We start from the raw sequence: 26,862 nt of genomic DNA, 5'->3' as shown, positions 1-26,862 counted from the left end.
TAAAAATAAGTTTTTGACATTTCTATTTCTTATATGGCCATAGTTATTCCCCATATTCTGTACTTCCTCCCTTCCCAAAAATGACAGTATTTTTAGAGAGGAAGCAAATCAGCACAACTGATTAATATGTCAAAAAAGCAAATCAGGGGCGGCTAGGTGGTGTAGTGGATAAAGCACCGGCCCTGGAGTCAGGAGGACTGGGTTCAAATCCGGTCTCAGACACTTAATAATTACCTAGCTGTGTGGCCTTGGGCAAGCCACTTAACCCCATTTGCCTTGCAAAAACCTAAAAAAAAAAAAAAGGCAAATCAGCACAATTGATTAATGAGTCAAAATATATGTAATGTCTAAGGCTGTGGACATTTTATATCCATGAAAGGGCAACTTGAGAATATCTTCTTTTATCTCTGCATTGGAGTCTTTTTTTTTTTTTAGGTTTTTGCAAGGCAATGGGGCTAAGTGGCTTGCCCAAGGCCACACAGCTAGGTAATTATTAAGTGTCTGAGGTCTGATTTGAACTCAGGTCCTCCTGACTCCAGGGCCAGTGCTCTATCCACTGCACCACCTAGCTGCCTCTCTGTATTGGAATCTTGCTTGATCTATATTATTTTGTTATATTTACCTTGAATTTTTGGTATTTAGTTGATCTTTCCATTTACACTGTTGTAATTACTCTGTATATTGTTTTCTTGGTTCCATAATAATCTCTTAGGTGAGATTATTAGATGAATTAGAATTAGAATAAGAGGAATTAGTAGGAATTCATTAAGAGATTACAGTGCTAAGAGGATAACAAACCTATAATGCTTCAAACATATATGTTTGTTGTCACAATAGAAAATATTTTGTAACACAATTATGCAGTATAAGGTGCCATGAAGGAATTTTTAGCATGAACTCCTTGGTTCTCTTGAATCATCTTGAACCCCAAAGATTTTTGAAAATCACTAAATGGGAACCATTGTTTCAATCTATCCTTGCATGATCTCAACCAAAATGATATTTTCTCCAAGTCCCAGGGTCATAGCAGAGGTTATCTTATGTTAAGAAGTTTCATGGTAGTCATTATTTCTGGTCCAGTAATTTTTTAAATATATTTTTATTTCATTACACATTTCACAATTATGCATAAAAAAGAATTAACATTTTAAAAAAATTTGAGTTGCAAATTCCTTCCTTCTGCCTCCTTGAGAAGGCAATCTGACCCAGTTGTTGCCAAATAAGAGGAAGTTCAGAGACAAAGGAGCAAGTCACCCCACTTCCTGGCTTCTCCTCCCCCATTTCTTTCTATAAGGGATAAGTTCAAAGGCATGATTTTGGGTAGCATTTCTGTGGTGGGGAGAGGGAGGGAAGCCTGGAAATTCTGGCTGTTGATGGGAATGGAACCAGGAAAAGGAAGGGCAGGTTCCTGCTCCCTCTTCTATCAGAATGGAATCAATGATCACCCACTTGGGGTTTAGATTAATTGATTCCCCTGCCTTGTCCCAGGTTCTCATAAAGCCCCAAGTTGAACTGAGTCTCTAATCATCACTGGACACGCTTCCTTTTCGCAACTCTGGCCCTCCCAAACCCTATCAGTTTCCAGTTATCGGACTCATCAGAGAGAAGAAAGATTCAGAGATTTCTGATGAAACAAAGTGATGGGGGGGGAGGGAGAGAAAACCAGTCTTTATTTCTTTTCTAACTATTATTCCTTCAGATAATGGAAGGCAGCTTTTTGTTCCTCCTAAGCCTTCTCTTCTAACAAATGTCAGATTATGCTAAGCAATTTCCAAATAATATCTGAGGAAGATGACATTATTATTCCAATTTTATAGTTGGGAAACTGAGGCAGATGAAGATTAGGTGACTTGCCAAGGAACCTACAATTAGTAGTTAACTGAAGTTGAATTTCAAGGTAGTTCCTCCTGACTCTGGACCCAGAGTTCTCTCCACTATGATAATTTCTCTACACCAGAGTTACAAAGGCATCCCTGCCTTCCCTCCTTTCCCCTCATATTCATGATCTTTGTTTATTTTAGCATTCTGTGATTAACCTTGCAGCTTCTACTCCACGCTTTTGACTGATCGCAGAATCCTAGCTTTAGATTTGGAAGAATCTTTGGAAATCACTGGATCTAATGCCTGGCCATCCCCCCCCCCCCATTTAAGAAGTGAGGGAATTGAGGCCTGAATGAAGTGAAAAGACTTGCCCAGAGTCATACAGAAAAGCAGAAAGGTAGGGTCAGAGGTGGATATGAGCCAACCAGCAATGTTTAACCAAACGTGAATCCCAACAAAGAGCAGTAGATGTCATCAAGGAAGTAGGAAAAGGGATGGTCAAGTGACAAGGGCAGGGATGTCTGGATGGACAGTCTGGAGATAATGAGGAAAGCCTCTAACAGGTGGAATCCACAGACAAGGAATGCACAGGATGGGCCGTCATTCAGCTAGTGTTTATTAAACCAGAGACTAGATGCTATTCTAGCCAGTTAAGTACTAGAAACACAAAAACCCAAAATAAAACAGTTCAGGATTTGTCCAAACTCACCCAAAGTAGTGTTTGGATGCACCCACATCCCCAGATGCTAGAGTCAGCCCCATAGATTGAGCCAATACTATGGAATTGTCCTCTAGCTCTTTTAACATCCCAAGAGCCCCATCACACAATTGTCCATCTATTTTTTCATATTTTCATTTCAAGATCATCTCCCACCCCCACTCCTGGACACGTCCGTCTCCTTGATGAGACATCATTTATACTACTCTTGCATGCAAGCTATGGCTTATCACGTGCTACTGCTTACTCAAGTTACCAGCTACCGATCTTTCCATTTCCCTTATTTACAATTGTAATTCTGGGAATTATGTGAGTAAAAAACACAGACTAGCACTGAGGGGATATTAGAGTTTTTTTTAAAATGAAGACCACCTACTTCCTTAACTGTATCTGATAGTCTGGTTGAACCTTCAGTCCCTTCAACTTTTATTCTGTTTATATCCTGGGGAAGTCCCTTTTCTGCACCATAGAAAATCCAATATCATTCCTACTCAGCCTAGACCCTGTACGTGATCTGGAGGATCATTAGTTGGTTTTTTTTTTAGGTTTTTTTGCAAGGCAGTGGGGTTAAGTGACTTGCCCAATGTCACACAGCTAGGTAATTATTAAGTGTCTGAGGTTGGATTTGAACTTAGGTCCTCCTGACTCCAGGGCCGGTGCTCTATCCACTGTGCCACCTAGCTACCCCTCTTTTTCTTTTTTTTATAATTTATATTTTATTTTGTTTTTTCCAAATACATGCTATGAAAGTTTTTCAACACTCATGCACATACATATGCATATTTATAAGTTACATAATTTCCTTCCACCCTCCTTCCCCTCTTCCCCTCCCATCCAGGGCAAACAGTCTGGTGAACATTGCACATATATATTTGTTTAATCATTTTCTGTATGAAAAATTAAGGGAAAAGAAAGAAAACCACAAGATAGGAAAGAAAAACATAAGAGAAATTTTTAAAAAGTAAATGTGTCGTTTATCCAGATTCATAGATTTTTCTTTGTTTTATTGTTCTTTCTCTAAATGTGGATAGCATTGTCCCTAACAGATCTTCCAAGGTTGTCCATGGTCTCTAAACTTCTAAGAGGAGCTGCCTCATCAAGGTTGATCAACTCACAATGTTGTGGTTAATGTGGACAATGTTCTCTTGGTTCTGCTCTCTTGCTCAGCCTCAGTTCCTGTAATTCATTCCATGTTTCTCTGGAATCCAACCATTCATGGTTCTTTTTCTTTTTTTTTCTTTTTCTTTTTTGCTAGGCAATGGAGTTAAGTGACTTGCCCAAAGCCACACAGCTAGGTAATTGTTAAGTGTCTGAGGCTGGATTTGAACTCAGGTCCTCCTGACTCCAGGTTCAGCACTCTATCCACTGCCCCCATTCATGGTTACTTATAAAACAAAAGTAGTCCATAACATTCATATATCCTAACTTGTTCAGCCATTCCTCAATTGATGGGCCTACCCTGAATTTCCATTTCTTTGCCACTACAAAAAGAATTGCTATGAATTTTTGGGAATGTGGGGGACTTACCCCATTTTTTTATGATTTCTTCTGGATATAGGCCTAGTATTGGAATTGCTGGGTCAAAGGGAATGATCAGTGCCATTACTCTTTGAGTATAGTTCCAATTGCTCTCCAGAATGGTTGGATAGTTCACAACTCCACTGACAGTGCATTAATACCCCAATTCTCCCACAACCTCTCCAATCTTTCCCTTTTTGTCATCTTAGCCAATCTGATACCTGTGAGGTAGTATCTCATGATTGTTTTATTTAGCATTTTGCTAATCAATAATGATTTTATTTTTTGATATGATTATATATAGCTTTAATTTCTTCATTTGAAAACTGCCTGCTCATATCCTTTGACCATTTGAGATCATTAGTTTTCAAACCTTTTGGACATAGCAACTTAGCATTGGGAGGAACTTTAAAGATCAACAGCCCCATGCCTATTGTATGGATGGAATTCAGAGACAGGAGGGAGCTATCCAAAATAACCACACTTTCAGTAGAGTAGAAATCTCAGGACCTCCCAAAGGGAAGTGAATTTTTCTATAGAGTGTTATCATTGGAATCAGTTCAAATTCTGCTTCAGATATATACTAGTTGTAAAACTGCAGAGGAGTCACAATTTCTTTCAGACTGAGTTTCTTCATCTGAAAACAGCAGTGATAAGAGCACTACCTCACAATGTTATTGTGAAGACCATAGGAGATACCATGTAGAAGGTACTTTGCAAACATATAGAAAAGTTGATGAAGGTATAATCTTCCAAGCACCAAGCTATATTCCCATTAAACCTTGTCTTGCCCATAACTTGTCTCAAGTAAAATATTGTTAATTATCTGTCTTCTGATTCATAGAGCTCAATAATTTAATTGATGGCTGAATTAGAATCCAAGATGCCACTCAATTCTCAAGCACCTATATAGCTTTAATGTATAATAAGTAAGAAAATGTTATTAAAAAGCATGATGGATAAGGCAAGGTAAGAACCTGTACCCTTTCTGTGGACAGATTGATCATTGAGTCACTTCAGAAAGACAGAAGAGGTGTCAACCACTGGAACATTGGTCATTGGATCAAGTGGCAGCCTTTGCAGGTTCAAGAGAACAGTGACAAAGGGTCCCCTCCCCAAACACATACACACACACACACACACACACACACACACACACACACACACACACATCTCACCCTTGAAGTTCACTCAACCTCTGGACAACTAATGGATGTATACTTAAAGTACTGGGGTCCCTTCTTCTGACTGGTTCTTCCCAGACTTCCATTTTAAGGATGGTGCTGAGGTCCGTCTTGTATTCATGCCACTACAGATTATTCTACTGACTCAACCTGAACTTTCTCAACCCTGCCCTGAGAGGGTATCCTCTCCCTTCCCTCCTTTTCTGTTTCATTTTATATGTTATCTTCCCCTCCCCACTAGAATGCACCCTGAGGACAAGCATTATCTTTCTGCTTATGTTTCCAGGACTTAATATAGCATCTTGAATTACATGCAATTGGGTAATTGCTGTTGTTCAGTCAGAGACTTGCAATTGTCTCCCTTGTCCTGTAAACCTGCCAATCACCAGGTCACCTTTTCATTTGTTCCTATTGTTCAGTCATTTCAGTTGTGTTCAACTCATCATGACTCCATTTGGAAATCAAGACTTCCATCTTAGAAAGGATACCGGGGTGGTTTACCATTTCTTTCTCCAACTCCTTTTGCAGATGAAGACGTGGCAAGCAAGTTTAAATGCCTAGCCCATAGTCACACATCCAGTAAGTGTCTAAGGCCATATTTGAACTCACCAGGATGACTCTCCCAGACTCCAGGATCAACACTGTCCACTGTAGTGCCACCTCACTGTCTTACCTGGACATAGTCTTACTAGTCTTTACTAGTAAGCTCTGAATAAATGCTGGTTGACTTGATTTGACTCATTGTCTCCCCGACATCATTATTCCTAATTTAAAAGTAAAGAGGCCTAGACAATTGAACTGATTTGCATAAGGTCACATAGCAAGGAAAGGACCAAGCTGGGCCTGGGTCCCAGGTCTCTTGGCTCCGACCCTAGAACTCTTTCTCCTACTCCACCTGACTTTTCTGCAATGAATGAGCACTCAAGCACTTCCAAACCATATTTAAAAAATGTCAAAAGGAGAGAGGCAGGAGGGATTTATAGTCCATGGCCAACATAAATGACATTCCAGAGCAAAATAATAGTGAAGATAATAATGATATGATATAAAGAAAAATCAAAGTATGACAGTAATAGTTATGATCATTAATCAATATTTCAATTGAATAATAGCTATTCTATTTCTTTATTAGAAGAGCTTGGGATTTCCTGACACTGACAAATATCAAAAATTCTGTATTTTTTGGTAGATTATTGTAGCAGAGATTTGGAGCCAGAAGGAATCTTAATCAAGGCTGGTTCTATTATTTTAGTGATAATGAATCTGAGACCCAGAGAGGTTAAGTGATAACCAAAGTCATAGGATGATTATATGGCAAAGCCAGATTTGAATTTCAGTTGTTTGAATCCAAAGGAGAGAGGATGCTGTATGGTGGATGTTGGTGTTCAGTTTGGTCAGACTCTTTGTGACCCTGTGCTCTTTCTGCACCAATGCTGTTCATGGGGTTTTCTTGGCAAAGATAATGGAGTGGTTTGCCATTTACTTCTCCAGTAGATTTAGTCAAACAGAGAAAGGTGACTTGTCTGGGGTCACAGAGCTAGTCTGTCTCTGAGGCTGGATTTGAACTCAGGTTTTCCTGACTCCAGGTCCAGTTGTATCTACTAAACCTTAAGTACTGATGGGAGATGCCTCAGTCAAACTGAGACCTGTTAAAGATCTTGGCTTAAAACAGCCAGTGTTTCCCACTGATCCACATCTGTTCATTGAATCCAGATGGCTCCGGAGGAGAAAGTGATGCTAGTGACTTGGCACAGCCCTTCCTCATTGAAATCTAATTCACTTGCAAGCCATGGTATCACCTCCCTGATGTCATTATTCTCTTCAAGAGCATAGGACGTACAACAACCAACAACAAAAATGAATCATGAAGACCTCAGATGTTGTGAAGTTGTATGTGACTGGGAGCAAATCATTGAACCTCTTTGGACCTCAGTTTCCTTATCTGTAAAATGAGAGAGTAGGCTTCCATGTCCTCTAATGTCCCTTCATTTTTTTATGGATACGATAGTGAATCTTGCTGTGACGTAAAGAATATTGGTCTTGTCAGGAGACTTTGATTCAGAGCCTCACTCTAATTTTGTCTCTCCTAGGCATCTCTCTGTTTCCATTTTCTTATTTGTAAAATGGGGACGAAATACTGAAGTACTTTCCCTCTCAAGATTTTTGACACCAAACTCCACTGAAGTCGAGACCACTGAAGTTTAGAACGTATCAGGTAAGACCACAACCCCTCTCTCCCCCACCAGCTCGAAGCTCAGTGATTCCAGGAATTTGAAAGAAACATTCTGTCAAAGCCTTGGGGATCAGCCAGGATTATATTAAAAAGTGATTGTTGGGAATTCAGGATTAGAGAGAAATGGACTGCAAATATGTTCTATCAACTGTTGCCTGGAGCTAGAGAGTTTTTGGCTACTGAGCAGAAACCATTTTGGCAGGCAGGTTCAATCTTTATAGCCAGACTGTTGACGGGGCTTATAATGGTTCTAGTGTTCGGTGACCCAGTTCTGTTCCACCAGCCTTCCCTCATTCTGGTGCATGCATTTGGGCTCCAAGACTGTCTGCATTCTTGTTTTTCAGAATACTTGCGTGGTATGAAACTGTCCTGAAGTCATTCATGGAAAATACCTTGCTTGAAAAAATCTTTCAAGGTTTTAGATTGCTTGTAGGATGATCAACTGTGAATGACTTGGCTATTCTCAGAAATATAATGATTCAGACAATTCTGTCAGATTTGTGATGAACAATACTATTATCCACCTCCAGAAAAATAACTGATGATGCCGATGGTGCCTGTCCTTTCTCAAAGATCATTTCATTGGGGGAGATGAAGCCGTGACAAGCATGTGAAATGGATTGGAGTGAGGGGGTGCTAAGTCACCATTCTCACTTTCTCCTCCAGAGTCAACTGGATTCAATGGCCAGATATGAAAGAGGATGACTGGAGATGGCCCCGGATATGAGGCAATCAGGGTTAAGTGACTTGCCCAAGGTCACACAGCTATAAGTGTCAAGAGGTTGAAGCCACATTTGAACTCAGATCCTTCTGATTCCAGGGCTGAAAGAACTAATGGAATGGCAGCTAGATGGCACAGTGGATAGAGCACTGGCCCTGGAGTCAGGAGGACCTGAGTTTAAATCTGGCCTCAGACACTTAATAATTGGCCTAGTTGTATGACCTTGGGCAAGTCATTTAACTCCATTGCCTTAAATTTTAAAAAAAGAACTAATGGAATCCGATTAATGCATACTTTTTAAACTTTTCATTATTTTTCTTGAATATTTTGTTTTGCTTTTTTTTCAACATGGCTAATAAGGAAATCTTTTTGCATGACTATAATGTATAATCTATATTAAATTATTTGTCTACTCTCCAAAGAGGTAAGGGGAGAATTTGGAAATCCAAAATTTTTTAAATGAATTTTTAAAATTTATGTTTACATATAATTAAAAAATAAAATAAAAATTAAATGTATAGCATATTAGAGAGGATTTATGTTGTTCTGCCAAGTTAAAAATAATTAATGAATAATAAACCCAGCAGACTCACACACTCTGCTCCTTTTATTCAGTTATGTGGGTAATGTAAAAGTCTGTCTATTGTAGAAAATTTTCTGCAAAAGTCAATTGTTTCTGTCTCATTTTTTCATTAAGGGTACCCTTCTTTTCTGTGGAGATCATTTTTATAAAGAGTCTATTGAGGAGAGAGAAAGCAGCCAGGAGATAGATTCTTCTTTGCCTTTTGTGGGATAAAAGCATTTTCTAAGCCCCTAAGTCACATCACCATCTTGAGGCACAGATTGAGTTAATTTGAATCAAAGAGAATCAATCGTTAAATTAATATTATAATTGATCTCAGCAGTATCTAGTGCTAAGCACCTTTTTTCTCATTTTATTTCTGTTTGTTGGCATCATAGGATCAGAATCATAGAATGGGAAGAAACAGAAATCCAATCTCTCCATTGTACACAAGCAGAGTACAAAATTCCCAGAGGTAAAGTGACTTGTCTGAGGTCATTAAGATACAGAGTCAGGATTTGATCTTAAGTCTTTTGGCTCCAAAGGACTTCTTTTGTGCCACACTGATGATTCTTTTACTCACAATGGAAAAAGAAAAGAACCAAAAAGGACCATGGGGCATTTTGTGCTTTTGTTCTTTTCTTAGATTGCTATGCTCAAAAATAAAAACAAATTTAAAAATCCATCCCTTGTTGACTGATCTTCTGGCAATGAACCTCTCTGCTTTCAGCAGAACTAAAACACAGTCTCCATTGCAGGGTTTGTAGTTAAAACCTTTACAGACTGGAAGCGGCCACCAGCATTTTTGATTCACTGACAAGAACCTTCCAGGGCTAAGTGGAAGCTTCAGGGAAGAATGAGTGCCAAGAACCACTCTACTTGGATGCTTCCCCCCCTAAGTTAGAAGTGTCCTCTGTAAATAAAACAATAAAACCATTTGGTTCTTCCTTCTGGAAAATTCACTGATAGATTCCAGAAAATGTTGCATGAGAGAGGCATTGAAAACAGCCACAACAAAGCTTTTACCAATCAATCAATAGACAAAGAGGACTGAGCCTTGATAGCAGCCCCTGCCCAATGGAAGACTGCTGCCATCTGCCCACACCAGCAGCAGTACCCAGCCTGGCTGGGGCTAGAAGATACCAGGGGAGTCAGGGCAGGCATCTGCTTCATCTGCTTCCTTGCTTTTTTTTTTTTCTTTCTCCTCTCTCCTCTCTCCTCTCTCCTCTCTCCTCTCTCCTCTCTCCTCTCTCCTCTCTCCTCTCTCCTCTCTCCTCTCTCCTCTCTCCCTCTCTCTCTCTCTCTCTCTCTCTCTCTCTCTCTCTCTCTCTCCTCTCTCTCTCTCTCTCTCTCTCTCTCATTTTTAATAAGGAACTAGGCTCTGAAAGTAGGAAAAGACTTCAGGAATGACCACAGCAGTAACTGGGGATTCAGTAAATTAGAGCAAAATTAGAGCAAGAGAGCCCAGACCTCCACCCTCCCATCCTGCTGATTCTAACTTCCTTTCAAGAGTGACAAGAAACCTCCAGTCTCTGAGTCTGTTTCCTCTCTTGTGAAAGAGAGATGATAAAAGGAGCAAGATCAGACTTCAAATGTTACCTCTTTCCTTATTCCCTGTTTGACTTTGAGCAAGCCATTGAACTTAGACCTTTTCATTTTCTCCTATGTAACATGGGAGCATTGACCTAGCCAACCTGTGAGACCCCTTCCAGCCCTGGATCTTGGATCCTATGATCTCTCTGGGCCTCATTTTCTTTATTTGAAAAATGATGGGTTTGGGATAAATGATCGATGAGGCTCCTTCCATTTCTCAACCTATGGTGGCTTCCTCTCTGGGTTCTCAGTTTCCTCAATTGTTAAATGAGAGCTTCTACTCCCTGCACTCTAAAGTGCCCCTAGCTCTAAAGTCTGATGTGCTACACTATTTGAACCAAAGACAGTGATCAGGTCAAGACCCCTCTGACAACTTAGATTACTCACTTACACTATTTCCTTTTTCCTCCGATTTGTGTAAAGTCTCTTAGAGGAGAGAGTGGGGCCATGGATTATGATTTAGAGCTGAAATAGCCCTCAGAGATCATCATGTCACCTCATTTCATAGATGAGGAAACTGAGGTTGAGAGAGGGGTAATGATTAACCCAATATCACACTGAGAGTAAGCATTAGACAGTTTACTTGATCCTAGGTTTCTCAGCTCTGATAGTCTTTGGTCTAAATTAAGTAAAAAGGAATAAGAATGGAATCCCAAACCATTTATCTCACCATTGGGATCTTTGGGGCTGATGTTGATGATTCTCAGCTGTTTATTTCATTCAGGCTGGAGAAGTTAGGAGGGAGTTGGCATGGGGGTCAAGCACCTAGAACAAGAGGGGCTCCATCAGGTCCAGGATGGAGAAGCTGCCAGTGGAGAGGATCATGGACCTCCTTCCCTTCCCATTCGTGTCCCACCCCAATAAATGATGCCTTCTCAAGGGCCTGTGTTGTAGACATGGAGATCATCCTGTTGTGTGATATGGAGCTTCCAGGGGAAGAGCCTCTTCTGGGAGGGGAGGGCCCAGGCCTGCTTCACCATCAGCTCCACGTCCTGGTCAGACAGCAGCCGAACCAGGTCCCCCTGGTTGTCTCGGTAATTCAGAGCAATGTCACTGCGCTGGAACTCTCTCCTGGTGAGGAAGAACAAGGGCAAGGGGACAGGAGTAAAGGTTTAGGGCAACTCAAGTCAGTGACAAGGAGAGAAACATGGGAAGAATGCTGGGCTTTGCATTAGAGGACTGATGCTCAAGCACAAGTTTTGTTTATCCTTTTATCTTTAGAGTAAAAGGAGACCTTCTAGTCTAATCCATTCATTTCATAGAAGAGGAAACTGAGTAAGAGAGGCAAAGGGATTTGCTCAAGTCTACAAAGTAGTGGTGATAGGATTTAAACACAGAACCAGGCTCCAAATCCAGGACTCTTTCTACCACACCACTGGACTCAGATAGTCTAATTCCCATTAGATTGTAAGCTCCTTGAGGGCAGGGAGTGTCTTTTGCCTCTTTTGTGTTTACCACAGTATCTATCACATATCAAACCGACAAATAAATGAATAATAAATGTTTATTATATTATTTAATGTGTATCAATAAACACAAGATTAATATTTAAGAATTATTATAACACATATATTAACATATAATATTATTCACTGTTTATTGATCGACTGATTCTAACTTAATCAGATATCATGAGGCCTGGAGAAGAGATTTGCCCAGTGTCTATCATGGAAATGGTTACTAGTGGAACCAAGATCTGAACAAAAGTCTTCTGATTCCCATTTCATAACCTTTCTGTTGTGCTATCCAGATACTTCTCATGAAATATCCTGACTCTGGTAGTTTTATTCTACATGACCTTGAATAAACTTCAATTATCTCTCAAAGTCTGTTTTCTCACCTCTGGGGATCATGGTGTCTATAATCTATTTCTTGGAAATGAGAAGAAAATTATCCATAAACTTTAAAGACTGAATAAATAGGATTTCCCCTACTAAATCAGCACCTCCCCAAGCCTTCAGTTGAAGAATAAACAACTGGTTAGCTGGCATCTCTCCAACTTCCCTTCTGAACTCAGCTTCTCACCAGGAAAGTCTCCTTTGCCCATTACCAGAATGGTTCTTATAAAACAGGAACTCACTCTGCTCCAAGAAGAAAGTCCATGACATTCCAATTCCTCAAGTTTCAGGATCCTTAGTCTGAAGGGAAACTGCCCTTTCCCATCCCCGGCTCTAAGGTTATTAAGATGTCTTGAGAGCATTGTTTTTTTTTTCCTTTCAGGGGTCCCCTCACCTCATTAGATCCATCAGGTCTTTATATAATGGGGTGCTCCTGAGGTCTTCCTCTATAGCAATGTCCCTAAGAAGATGATACAGAGAAATAAGATTTGTCAGCACAAGTTTGTAAAAGATGGATGCCAACCTAACCCTGTGTCCTCCTACTCTGCCTTATTCTACCCAACATGAAAGAGGAGTTAGCTTTGGTCCCTTTGACCCAGGTGACAGAACAAAGAATAATGGATTGAACTAGTCTATTCTATGCACACAATATTCCATCTTCCTCCTCCTTGAGAGGAAAATTACACAAACTATCCCCAATACTCACCCTCTGAACTCTAAGCATCTTTCAAAATTCATTTCAGATGCCATTTCTTTTGAGAGGTCATTCATTCCTGATTTCCTGTTGTTCTCATCAAATAAATGTATAATTATTTTGTATGAGGGATGTACAGTCACTAATACTCTCTTGATGTCAGGAGAAAATGAGGAAAGTTTCAAATATATTGAGTAGGTATCCCAAGGCAAGATTATGGAAGGACCTGGACAAGAGTCAAACAGGAGGGGTAGACAATGGAGGGGTGATCATTGGGCATTGTTGGGCAGAACTCTCAAATGGAAAAAGACCATATATCTATAGGGATCATCCATTGACTTCTTTGCAAACATGATGTATTCTCTGCTGCCATCCCCCCACTACCAATGGGGGATTTCTTGGGAGCAGGGACTGTCTCACTTTTTTATTGGCATTTCCAGTACCTGGCACAGAGCAGGCAAATCAATCACCTATACAATTAATATTTGCTGATTATTGATTGATTGATAAAGTTGCAAAGAGGGAAATTCAGTCTTGGAGGCAGGAAAAACTTCCAAATAGATAGGGTTGACCAAGAGTTGAATTGGTTACCTAGGAAGGTAAGTTCCTTATCACAGGAATTCTTTTTTTTTCTTTTTAAATTTAGTTTTTATTCTCATTTTGTACAAATATTTTTTTTACATTAATAAAATATTCTTGTTTACAAGTAAACAAAATAGCCCTCCTCCCCCATGAATATAGATAGACTTGCTTGGGCGAAAAAAGTAAAGGGGAGGGAAAAAAATTAAAATTAAAAAAAAATAATAGTAATAATTGTAGGTATGGCCAGGTGGCGCAATGGACAAAGCACCAGCCCTGGAGCCACGAGCACCCGAGCCCATATCCAGCCTCGTAAACCCAACAATCATCCAGCCATGTGACATGCAAGCCACCCGATCCCCACTGCCCTGCAAAAACCAAAAAAAGAAAAAAAAAGACCCAAAATAAAATAAAATAGTAATAATAGTAGGGGTGGTTGGGTGGCAGACAGAGCATTGACCCTTGAGCCAGGAGCACCTGGGTCCGAATCCGGCCCCAGACACCCAAAGATCACCCTGCTATGCGGCCCCAGGCAGGCCACCCAGCCCCACTTGCCCTGCACCCTCCCCCAAATAATAATAACAAAAGATGTGCTTGAGTATTTGTTCCAACACCATCAACTCTGTCGTGGGTGGATCACATTCTTTATGATAAGTCCATCACAAAAGTTACTTCCATATTTTTCCACTGTTGCCATTGCTGATCACAACTCCCTCCTTTCTTATTTCTCCACTACCATGTACTCTATTTTCTCTCTCCTTTCCCTCTGACTCTGCTGTAGGGTCGTTGACTGGCTCAGCAGACAGATCCCTGGTCCTGGGGCCAAGAAGCCCTGAGCCCCCATACCACCCCTTAGGCCCAGAATCCACCTGGCCCCATGGTCCTGGGCAGGCCTTCCAATCCCAGCCCTTTGCAAGAAGTAAAAAAGAAAATGTGTTATATCTGACCACTCTCCCACCATGGTCCATCCTCTCCTCCTTTATTCACATCCCCACCCCTTCCCCCTGCTCCCCCCTCCTTCTTACTCCAGTTGTCTATACCCCATTGAGTATATTTGCTGTTTCCTCTCCTAGCCATCTCTGATGAGAGCAAAGGTTCCCTCATTCCCCCTTGCCTCCCCCCTTGCATATCATTGCAATAGCTCATTGTAATAAAAAAAAATCTTATTATGTGAAATATCTTGGCCTATTCCCCCTCTCCTTTTTCTTTCTCCCATTCCATTTCCCTTTTTTTCTATTGACTCCATTTTTACACCATATTTTATCTTCAAATTCAGCTTTCTCCTGTGCTTCAACTATAAAAGCTCTCTATACCTGCTCTATTAACTGAGAAGGTTCATATGAGTATTATCAGTGTCATTTTTCTATGCAGGAATACATGCAGTTCATCATCATTAAGTCCCTCATATTTCTCCCCCCTCCTCCAATCTCCATGCTTCACCTGAGTCCTGTATCTGAAGATCAAACCTTCTGTTCAGCTCTGGTCATTCCAAAAGGAACATTTGAAATCCCCTGGTTCATTGAAAGCCCATCTTTTTCCCCCTGGAAGAGGACATTCAGCCTTGCTGGGTAGTTCATTCTTGGCTGCATTCTAAGCTCTTTTGCCTTCCAGTATATTGTATTCCAAGCCCTACGAGCTTCCAGTGTAGCTGCTGCTAAGTCCTGTGTGATCCTGACTGCAGCTCCATGATATTTGAACTGTATCCTTCTGGCTGCTTGTAATATTTTCTCTTTGACTTGGGAGCTCTGGAACTTGGCTATAATATTCCTAGGGGTTGGTTTTTTGGGATCTCTTTCTCGGGGGGATCGGTGGATTCTCTCCATTTCTATTTTGCCCTCTGCTTCTAGAATATCAGGGCAATTTTCCTGTAGTAATTCTTTGAAAATGATGTCAAGGCTCTTTTCCTGATCATGACTTTCAGGTATTCCAATAATTTTTAAATTATCTTTCCTAAGTCTGTTTTCCATATCAGTTGTTTTTTCAATGAGATATTTCACATTTTCTTCTAATTTTTCATTTTTTTGGTTTTGAAGTATTGAGTCCTGATTTCTGGTAAATTCATCAATCTCCCTGAATTCTATTCTTTGTCTGAAGGATTTGTTCTCCTCAGAGTTTTCTTATCTCTTTTTCCATCTGGCCAATTTTACTTTTTAAAGCATTCTTCCCCTCAATAACTTTTTGAACTGTTTTATCCATTTGACCTAAGCTGGTTTTTAGCATGCTATTTTCTTCAGCATCTTTTTGGATTTCCTTGACTAAGCTGCTGACTTCATTTTCATGTTTTTCCTGCATCTCTCTCCTTTCTTTTCCCAGTTTTTCTTCCAACTCCCTCATTTGATTTTCAAAATCTTTTTTGAGCTCTGTCATAGCCTGAGCCCAATTTCTGTTTTTCTTGGAGTCTTTAGATGCAGGAGCTTGTGCTTCCTCATCTTCAGACTGAGTATTTTGATCCTTCTTGGGCTCATTTGCAAAATATTTCTCAATAGTCTTCCTTTTGTTTCTCTGCTTGCTCATTTTCCCAGCCTAAGCCTGTTTTGGGGGTGCTTCCTGAGCTTTTGGGACACTCCCACAAGGGTCTCAGTGTGTGAGGTTCTATCCTCCCTCCTGGTCTGTGAATGACCATAAGCACCTCCCTCTGCCACAGGGCTGAGGTGGGGGGGGGGGGCTGCTGTTATATAGGGGGGCCTAGACTGGGATCAGGATCTGAATGTGGTCAAAGCCCCAGAGTCCTGTTCCAGGGGCAGAGGACCGAGCTCACAGTCTCTCTTCACTCCCCTCCCTCAGCTCAATGGGCTCATGCCCTGGGGGCTCCTGCTTACGGGCTCCACCTGCTTCTGTTTCCTGGTCTGAGCTTTGGAAAAACCAAGCTGCTTGCTGTGTGCCCTGAGGGCTGGGCTCCACATGCTTGCTCTGGCAGAGGTCCCCCGCTGTTCCCCCACTTTGTGCCTGGTGCTCCCCAGGGTGCAGCTCTGGAGACTCCCCCGCTGCTGTGAGCCGTGGCTCCCAGCACCCTGGGGCTGCCTCCGAGAGGCTGAGGTTCTTTGGCTCTGGTGGGCCACCCCTCTGGTGGGCCGCCTCTCCCACCCCGGGGAGCAGAGCCTTTCTGCTCTTTTCCAGGTTACCTTGAGTAGGAGAACTGCCTCATTGGGTCCCTTTGTGGGTTCTGTCTCTCAAAAGTTTAGTTAGAGTCCTTAGCTGATGAATTTTATCAGAGAGCTCCTAAGACTGGATCCCTACTTGTCGCCATCTTGGCTCTGCCCCCCACAGGAATTCTTCAAACAGAGGCTAGATGGCAATGTAAAAATTTGTTAGAGTTGAGTTGAGCTAATTCGTTGCTGAAATCTCGTCCAACTCTCAGGTTGGGAATTTGGATGACATAGGAATATGGTGACTACATATGGTAACACCATATTGACTCCTTCTCATATGCTCAGCTGGATCTTCACTGATGACAATAGAATCACCCTTCTCAATTCAGAAGGACCTCAGAGCTAATATTCTTTTGGCAAATAGTATCAATCACTCTTAGAATAAGTTTTAATCTCCAAGAGTAACATTATTATCCTTTGCTCAAAGACTGAATGTATAATTCAGCACTAAGTCAGCAGAAGGTAATAGAAGACTCTTCTATTTATGGCATAGCACAGAGAGGGGCATGTGAACCTCCAAAACAAGAAGACCGTAATTTCCAGGAAGTCGATTTTATTGAGTAAGACTAAGTGCTTACTCTACACTTTGGTTTCCTAATATTCATCTCAAAAAGCCTTTGTTAAGAAAGAATATCTGGAGGGGGGGGGCAGCTAGGTGGTGCAGTGGATAAAGCACCAGCCCTGGAGTCAGGAGTACCAGGGTTCAAATCTGGTCTCAGAGACTTAGTAATTCCCTAGCTGTGTGGCCTTGGGCAAGCCACTTAAGCCCATTGCCTTGCAAAAACCTCAAAAAGGAAATATCTAGAGGCATCATGGTATGGGGAAAAAACCTTGACCTTGGAATCATAAGATGTGAGTCTAATTCTCACCTATGTATCAAGTGGTTCAGAAGGTACTCTCCCACCTTCCTTGGAGTTATAAAGTCCTGAGTTCAATTCCTACTTCACAACTCAGAAAAGGTGTGTGATTCCAGGCAAGTCACTTGCCCTGCATCAACTTTGCTTTCCTCAACTGTAAAATGGGTTGTTCTAAGGATCACATGAATGAGATAATGTAAATCACCTTGCAAACCTTGATATACTTTGTAAATTTGGATTGGTATTTCTACTCATTATTTCTACTCATAAGATCTTGTTTTTATTCCTTAATTTCCTCAACTGTAAAATGAGGACATTCTGAGGTCCCTACGACAATGATACAAGTTTTCTTCAAGGTTCACTTAACACACCATTTTCTACAAGAAGCTTTCCTGACTCCACCCCCTCTGCTGGTGCCTTACTGCACTCAAAGTACCTTGCCTCCATTTGACTTCTACTTGCCATTTCCCTCAGCTGCAGTATAAGCTCCTTTTTCTTTGCCTTTGTATAATCAGCATCTAGCACAGTGCTCTTTCCCACTGAAAAGCTCCTTCTTCCCCATTGCCATTTCCAGACCTTCCCAGACCCCACTGTTACTGAGCAGTAATCACCTTTCCTTTTTTGTTATCCATATCCCTTATGTACAACTAGTATTTCCAGGTCCCTCTCCCTCCCTTCTTGAGGAATTCAGCACCTTGATGGCAATCCCTCTCTCCAACCCCAACCCCTTCTCTAATTCTGTGACACTTCAAAATGTAAAATGATCTCCCCTCCAGCATCCAAATCAGCAACCTCCTTGTTTCCCAAGTGTGATTGGCACTTAGTCAATACAGTCAATTTACAAAGAGCTAGCATTTATTTATAGTATCAGGGTTTGGGAAACAGTTTATGTTTGGTATCTCATTTGATCCTGATAAAAACCTGTAAAGTAGCTTTTATTATTATCCCCATGTTGCTGATGAGGACACTGAGGCTGATAAAAGTGAAATGATTTACTCAGGGTCATCCGCCTAGTGAGAACTGAGCCAGAATTTAAACCCAGATCTTTCTAACTCCAAGATCAGTGCTCTTCCTACCAAATAATGTCTATTGGTTGAGTGATTGCAAAGCATTCCACTAGCCAAATTACCATGACTTTGGAGTATCTGATCAGTAAATCTTGCATTCGGGCCAGTCCCTTAGATAATTGAATCTGGTAGTAATTCAGAATGTTATCCAATCTGGAGTCTCATCTCCTCTATCCCAAGTGAGGATTATTTAGGTATTTCCCCAATTACCAGAGCAAGTTAGTTCTGTCTTGAGTGGAGACAATGACACTCACCATAGACCCCATACTTTGAATTGTATGTCTAGCAGGAGAAAAGTGACCCATAGAATCATCTGCACACTCCTGCCATGCCTCTTATTAGCCACAGGGCTAGCTGAGATCAGGGTTACTATCTGTGGTCATTGAATACAGTAGAGTTTGTGCACCTTCTTCAGAGCCAAACCCATCATATTGCCTTTGGCATTACCTCCAAGCTCTGAGTTACCCCATCATTGCCTTTGAGAGAATGGAAAAAGTGGGTCAGAAAAAAGCTCTGATTTCTCAGGGCCCAGGTGAGGTGATGGCAGAGTAGATCCCTCATATCATAAGGGGGAGTTGGGAGCAGGAAGGGAAAGCCATGGACCCCAGTTCCTGAACCTCAATACCTGATGGTGCACACTGTGTCTTCATAATAGTAGCATCGCAGCCAATTTGTGACATTATCCTCCTCTTCTGGGAAATCCTTGATGATCTTCACAAAGGAGACTGGGAAGATCCCTGTGGTCCCATGGGTAGTGCCCTAGAAAGATAAAGAGAGTATGGAACCTTTAGAGGCAACATACTGGTTTGGTAAGAGTAATTGAGTTAAGGTTTGGATTCAGGCACTTGATAAGTGTGTGATCATGACCAAATCATCTGACCTCTCAGAAGTTCACTTTTCTCTTCTGTAATATGTGTGTGTGTATGTGTGTGTGTGTGTGTGTGTGTGTGTACCCTCCCTACCTCACAATGCTGTTCAGAAAGTATTTGAAAAACCTCAAAATCCTATTAAAAATGGGAGTTTTTGTTTTAGCCAATGTCTCTTTTACCAGTTCACCCTCATCCCTACCAGCCTGTTAGTCTTTTTTTTTTAAAATAATTATTGTGGTAAGAGGAAAAGAATAAGGAACTTGTAGTCTTTGGATCCAGTTTCAAATTCTACCTTTGCCATTTAATTCCTGTTATGCCTTCATTTCTCTGAGCCCTAGTCTCTTCATTTGTAAAATGAGGTAATAGAATCGGATGGTTTTGGAGGTCCCTTAAATCTCTAGATTCGTGACTCTGTGATTTTATGACCTGTATTACCCTTGGTCAGATTTCAATTCCAATTTTCCTGACTCCAGATTCAGCACTGCACCATCTAGTTATCTCAAAACAAGTTCCAGGCTCCCTAGGTGAAGACCTCCTGCTCTAGCATCTTTTTAAGCTCGCATTTATGTAGGATCTTAAGTTTACAAGGCACTTTTCATCATGTTTTGAATTGAAATGCAATATATTATAGACTCAGAAAAGTTTTACTTGAAATAAAATGTTTCACAGAATAGATCACACTGTTTCTTCCCTTCTCAGTCTTAGTAGAATGTAAGTTTCTTGAGAACAGGGAGCTCCCTTCATTCTTTGTCATTATTTCTTCAGCACCAAGGACAGTATCTAATGCAGAGTAAGCATAATATATTTCTATTGATTGATCTATTGATTGGGAGAGAAGTGGAGGGGGGAAAGCATTTCTATAAGTATTGTGTTGGGTATTTTTCCCCACAAATGTTATCGATTGATTGGATAATTAAATCTCAGGTGTGCAGATCCAAAGATATGCATGCATGTCGGGGGGAGGGGGAAGAGGGGGGACCCCACTGGAGCTCCCAAATGCTACTCCTTACTTGAGCGAATTCAAACACAAAGTTCTGAGCTAGGCAGCTAGAAAACAAAGAAGAATGGATCAGTTTCTGCCATCAAGGGATTTACAGACTACTAACAGGAAAGAACATGGCTAAGTTGACATAAAATGTAAACCAAGTTCACTTTCTGAGGCATCTCAAAGTGATCCAGTCTCTTTCCCACATGATTATCCTACAGATCTTTGAAGCTCAATCAGTCAATCATCAAATGTCTATTGGTTGCCTGCAACTAAAGTAACAAAGGGCAGAACAATCTCTGCTCCCTAAGAGTTAACAATAATGTCGGTCCATCAGTCAACAATCAAGGCCCCAGGGGCAGTTGAGTGGCACAGTGGATAGAGCACCAGTCCTGCAGTCATGAGGACCTGAGTTCAAATGTGACCTCAGACACTCAATAATTACCTAACTGTGTGACCTTGGACAAGTCACTTAACTGTCTTACAAAAACAAATGAACAAACAAAAAAATTCATCAAGGCCCCTCAAGTCTCTAAAGGTATCCTCATGGAACATGGTTTTGAGTCACTTTACCATCTCCACTTATTTCTTACTTTCTTTTCCTCGATTCACTGTCAAATTGTCACCGAAAGGTCATCTTACCTCCAGCCATTCCTTGTTGACTCGGCTCAACAGGAAAATCACGTCTTTGGCCTTGAATGTTAACTCTAGATTGCTGTTTCCAGTAAAATCGAACAATGCCTAAGAAGGAATGAAGGCAACTAGGATTAATATGCAAAAGTATATTCCCATATAATTTTTTTGAAAAGTGGGGGAAGGGGAATTTCTGAGGAAAATATAAATGCTGTGAACTAAAAAAAATGGCTAATGCTGGGGAATAGTGAAAAGGTTTAGTTATTGAATTTGGATTCAACATTGCATAAGTAAGAAATCATCTCTTGATCATCTGATTTCACCTGGTCCCTAAGAAAGCCTACCCTCAATCATAAAAACTAATCTGGTGATCTTGGAGTCCAGAAGTGGTAACAGGGATATGGCCAGATTCGATTACTCAGCTGTACCAAGAAACCATCTTGACATAGCGGAATGTCTACTGAACCTGAAGAAATGAGTTCAAATTCTGCCTTGGCCACTTATTAGCTATGAACTTGTTCTAGTCACTCATTCTCTCTGAGCCTCCATTTCCTCATTTGTGAAGTCAGAAGTTGGATTAGGTCAGCTGAGCACAGCAGCTACAATCCTACATGTCATCTGCCCAACAACAAACCAATCTCTTATCAAGCATTTGCTTAATAAATTTCATAGCACTCTAAGGATTCTGTCATTGTTGTTCAATTGCACCTGCCTCTTTGTGACCCCCATTGAGAGTTTTCTTGGCAAAGATATTGAAGTGGTTTGTCATTTCCTTCTCCAACTCATTTTACATACGAAGAAACTGAGGCAATCAAGATTAAATAGCTTGCCCAGGGTCACACAGCTGGTATCTGAGACTAGCTATGGACTCAGGTTTTTGTGACTCCAGACCCAGTGCTCTATCCGAAGACCCACATAGCTTTATGTACATTATCTCATTTGATCCTCATTACTGTAGTATCTGAAACACAGTTGATAGACTCATAGATTTGGAGCTGGAAGGGACCTCAGGGACCATGTAGTCCAACCCCGTCATTTTCCAGTTAAGCAGTTTGCTGGATTGAGAAGATCAGATAAGTTACCGAAGGCAAAGTGCTACACAAACTTTAAATGGCCATAGAAATGTCAGCTAGAATGACTAACAACTCTATGAGGAAGGTTCCTATTTTACAAATGAGTCAGCTGAGGCTCTGAGAGTATGGGTGACTTGCTCTCTATTTCACTTCTAACTGGTGTCAGAGGCAGATTTCAAACTCATCTTATTTGACTTCAGATGCAGTTCTTCCCATACTGTGCTGCCTAACAATCGATGGTCCCCAAGTCCCTCCCCTAACACATCCACACTCCCACATGAGGAAGCAGTACCAGAGCACAGGAGGCAACCAGGAACAAGTGACCTTGGAAAGACAGATTTGCTGAGAAGTCACTCTCCATGGTAGAGGTGTAGAAGTCTTATAGGTGAGGGTATGAAGGCCTCAGAGCACACCTACCTCAGCACATGGGGCACCCAGACGGTCAAAACCTGAAGCTGGAGAAGAGGTGTTCTTGCTACAAAGAGAAAATAGGGATTCAACACACATTTTCATTTCTCAGGGTCTATGGTAGGTACAAACCCACAGAGCTATTCCTCTCCCATGGAGATGCTTCCTCCATTTCCATTTATTTGAATGGGAGCTCTTTGAGCAGAGAGACTGTCTTTTTTTAAGCTATTTTTTCTATCACTAACCCTTACCACAGTGCTCCATACTTAATGAATGATTATTGAATGACAAAAAACAGAGATGAACTGACTCTCCAGAATGGGACCTGGAAAGGAACCTGAAATTGGAGAATGGATAACTGATCTCTCCCTTGTGATTGGAGAACTGGATCAATTACAGGCAAAATAGAATGGAAGTACTTTTCATCATTGAATTCCTCCTGCCCCAATCTCTATCATAGTTGGATTTGTAACTGGAAAGGACCTTAATTGTAGGTATCATGATTTAGAAAAGATGTGGGCAAGTAGGAATCCATCTAGAAGAGGGTGAAGAGGGTGAAGAGGGGACCAAACTCCCATGCAAAAAAAATCACCATGTATCAGCTCTCCATATACCTATTACCATATACTTATTGCCTTCCTCATTTAGAATGTAAGTACCTTGAGGGCAGGGACTGTCTTTGTGGTGGTGGTGAATGGGACATAGTGAGGGTTTCATAAATGCCTGGTGATCAACATATATGTGTATATCCATGCAGGCACATAAACACACAATGTTCATACACACATGTATGTGCCTATATGTGTCCATGTCATCCCTGTCTTAGAATATATGTTCCTTATGGACAGAAAATTTTCACTTTTGTCTTTATATCCTCAGTATCTAACACAATGTCTGGCATGTAGTAGTTACTTAATAAATGCTTGCTGACTGAAAGATAAATTGGAGACCATGTCAAATGAGGTCTAGTTGGACAAATGGGAGATTGTTTAACCTAGAGAAGAGAAGAGAAGAGAAGAGGAGAGGAGAGGAGAAGAGAAGATTGTATGGGCAGACATAACAGATAGTTGTCTTTATTTTTTGAATATGATTTTTTTTTAGGTTTTTTGCAAGGCAAATGGGGTTAAGTGGCTTGCCCAAGGCCACACAGCTAGGTAATTATTAAGTGTCTGAGACTGGATTTGAACCCAGGTACTCCTGACTCCAAGGCGGGTGCTTTATCCACTACACCACCTAGCTGCCCCCGTGTCTTTATTTTTTGAAGAGAGGTCATGATGAAAAGGAATTAGACTTATTTTGTTGGGTGACTGGGGAGGGGGGGAAGTGTTGAGCCTGGAGTTCATATCCAATCTCAAACACTTACTAGCTGTGTGACCTTGGGCAAGTCATTTGTTGTCTTACTTTCTTTATCTGTAAAATGGGAAAGGAGGATCATAGGAAATTAGGACCCAGAACTGAGGGGAACTTATATTCTAAGATGGGTTTACATGTATAGACACATACACACGTATAACACATGTGCACATATATATGTTATGAGGCTCACATGAGATAATAATTGTAATGCACAATGCTTAATAAATGCTCACTCCTTTTTTTTTCTCACAAAGTAGAGTAAGAAGCTATGAGTGAAGAGAGTGAGGAAGAAAATTTAAACTTAAAATTTCCAAGCAAAGCTGTCCAAAAGAAGAATGGGTCTTCTGGGAAGATTCAAAGGAAACAAGGATTTAGAACTGAGAGGAACTTTGGAGACTGCCTATTCTAACCTCTCCATTTGACAGATGAGAAAACTGAGGCCAAGAGAGGGTAAGTGGTGACTTTCCCAAAGTCACATAGGCAGTAAGTAACAATGATGGGCTCTACCAATGTCCTCCTACTCCAATTGCTGGCCTCTTCATTGCACCACCCACCTGTGCCCATCAGTCCTGGAGGGCCCAGCTTCTCATCTGCTACAGCATTCATCCCACACCTCCTGTTCCTGCCCATCCTGTCCCAGAAATCCTCTTGCAAGCTTTCCATCACATAGGCACCCAGTCTCCTCTTGGAGATCTACATTTGATCTAGAACTCTCTGTGTGATTCTAAGAAAGTCATCAGGTCTCTCTGGGCCCTGAGTTTTCACCTGTAAAATAAGAGGATTGGGCTAACTCTCAAGAACCTCTTTTGTTCTAAATCACACAAAACTTTTTCTTCTTATTATTCCAATTTCCTTCAGCCATTCTCTGATATCATCATTTTCAGTTCCTCTCACCATCTTCATCATACTCTTCTGGATGTGTGCCTACTTGTCACTTTCCTTCCCAAAAAAATGTTCCCCAGGATTGCACACACACTACTCCAGATGTTTCCTGGCTGGGGTAGCGGATGGCAATGTGACCCAGCCCCTCCCTCTAGACACAATGCCTTTATTCATTATTCTATGCAAGGGTATTAATTAAAGACTACCACAGTCTAGCATGGGCCACAGATCCTTGGGGGTTTCCTAGGCCCTTTCAGGATGTTCTCCTGATCAAAATTAGTTTTACAATACAACTAAGTAATTTACTTATTAAAAGACTTTTTTCCTCTTCCATGAACATGTTGGTATGAGTACAGATTTTCTTCCTGTACTTCAACCAAAACAAAATAGATTGAATACAAAAGCAATTATGAGAATTCATCTGTTTTCTATTAAGTTAGATATTAAAGAGATTTGCCCCAAAAATGTAAAACAATGACCTTCAGCTTGCTAAGTTTTTGTTTGAGAAAATATAGTTATTTAGCATTAAATGTTATGCTAACATAAAATGGATTTATTAATATTTAAATAAATCAATAAATGTTTTAAAATGTTATCATTTTAAAATCTCTAATAGAGTAAATATCAATGGTTATAATCCACATCAACAAATCTCTTTGAGGGTCTCAATAATTTTTAATTATGTAAAGGAGTCCTGTAGCCAAAATGTCTGAGAACCACTAGTAGTTCAGTCAGAAAGGTCCCCTTCTGACACAGGACAGGTTCATTAAATTTTCAGCAATTTGGCTTCAGACACAAAGCTGTATGACCCTAGGTAAGTCTTATTTTCTCTTTCTAAGTTTCCTCCTCTCTAAAATAGATATGACAACATTACCTGTCTCCAGGGTTGTTATGAAGATAAAATGAGAAAATATTTGTGAAATGTTTACAAACCTTAGAGCACTGTATAAATAATAGCCATTATTATTATTATCAAAGAGACAAATTTCTACACTGCATGTTCCCCATAGCATGAAAAAGGGCCAAGATCCTGCTCCAAAAGTGATGTGGTGTACATGGGACAGACCTCACCATGTCCCAACCACAGAATGTGTGATGTCATTGGTCCTCTTTGAGAATGAAGGATAAACAACAGGCAGCAAGGGCTTACCCAAGGGGATGATGCTATAATAGGACTCTTCTGACATGATTCTAATGTTGGCAATGAGAATCTTTTCTATCTCCTCAGTGACCCAGTCTGACATAAGGAGTTGGAGCTAAGTGGGGCTGGTCACTCACATTTTTCGGGTCCGAGGGCGAAGCCTTCTTAATGCCTGGGGGATTTGCTCAGAATCATAGGAAGACTGGTAGAAAAAGATCCGAACATCTTCATCCATCAGTACCCAAGGAGGCAGACTGAGAAGCTTCTAGGTTTGGAAAAGGAAAAGGTTATATTACAGGAAGACAGAGAAATCAACTTGCAAACAGAGGATCCAGAGCCCCAAACAATCCCCTTGAAATGTCTCCATCCTTATTACCCTGATCTTTCTTCCCCTAATAAAGGGATTAAGTGGTTAATACATTGAATGATAGACATTATACAAAATGGCGATGTCAACTTTGAAAGGCAGAGAGAAAATCACAGTAGAGATGAAAGAGGTCCGCATTAATAGTGAGAAAAATACTCCAATAGGAATCCAAAGACCTAAATTCAAATTGACTCTTCCCTTCCTCAGCTCTAAAAAAAAGGATCAGTCTCCTATAGGTCCAAATCTATGATCTAGTGCTTTGTTTGGGGTAGGGGGGTGGTCCAGGTGATTAGGTCTGTTGGGGTCTTCCATGGAGACAATCTCCATCAATGACAAACCATAACTCGGTCAAGTCCTGGACAAAAGTCAGGGAATCCCATAGAAGTGTGCTGGAGATGACCCACATTGGTTCAGGAAAGGTAAATTTTCAGTGTGACCATTTATCCCTCAGAATCCACTAACACTGCTACAAATCAGGGCTTCATTTATTATTTTGTTTATAAGTCTAGACAAGAAAATGATGGAGAAAATGCTATTAGTTCAATATTAAGATGAGAACCATATATATACATATATATATATATAATAACATGACTTGCACATTAAATTTATTA

At 40.8% G+C, this 26,862-nt stretch overlaps 1 protein-coding gene across 3 annotated transcripts in view; it reads right to left on the bottom strand.

Moving 5' to 3' along the window:
- Positions 1–6,385: 6,385 nt before the first annotated feature.
- The window catches only part of NCF4 (neutrophil cytosolic factor 4), a 169,622-nt gene continuing 149,145 nt past the window's right edge, over positions 6,386–26,862 (bottom strand). Inside the window, exons 5-11 of one of the 3 annotated variants that reach the window (XR_012476308.1) lie at positions 26,019–26,146; positions 22,512–22,569; positions 21,031–21,129; positions 19,160–19,293; positions 12,583–12,648; positions 11,021–11,421; positions 6,386–9,670 (exon numbers count right to left, since the gene is read on the bottom strand). Coding sequence is in view for 2 of the 3 variants with exons in the window: in XM_074226839.1 (XP_074082940.1) it covers positions 11,226–11,421; positions 12,583–12,648; positions 19,160–19,293; positions 21,031–21,129; positions 22,512–22,569; positions 26,019–26,146 (681 nt within the window). In the remaining variant the exon portion in view is untranslated. Of the gene's footprint in view, positions 9,671–10,100; positions 11,422–12,582; positions 12,649–19,159; positions 19,294–21,030; positions 21,130–22,511; positions 22,570–26,018; positions 26,147–26,862 lie in introns of those variants that run through there. The other 2 variants (XM_074226839.1, XM_074226841.1) reach the window with 2 other exon arrangements.

Source organism: Macrotis lagotis, chromosome 2, assembly GCF_037893015.1.
Source record: "Macrotis lagotis isolate mMagLag1 chromosome 2, bilby.v1.9.chrom.fasta, whole genome shotgun sequence".
Taxonomy (NCBI): domain Eukaryota; kingdom Metazoa; phylum Chordata; class Mammalia; order Peramelemorphia; family Peramelidae; genus Macrotis; species Macrotis lagotis.
Note: the sequence above shows the minus strand (reverse complement) of the source record. Positions and strands in the feature narration are given on the sequence as shown.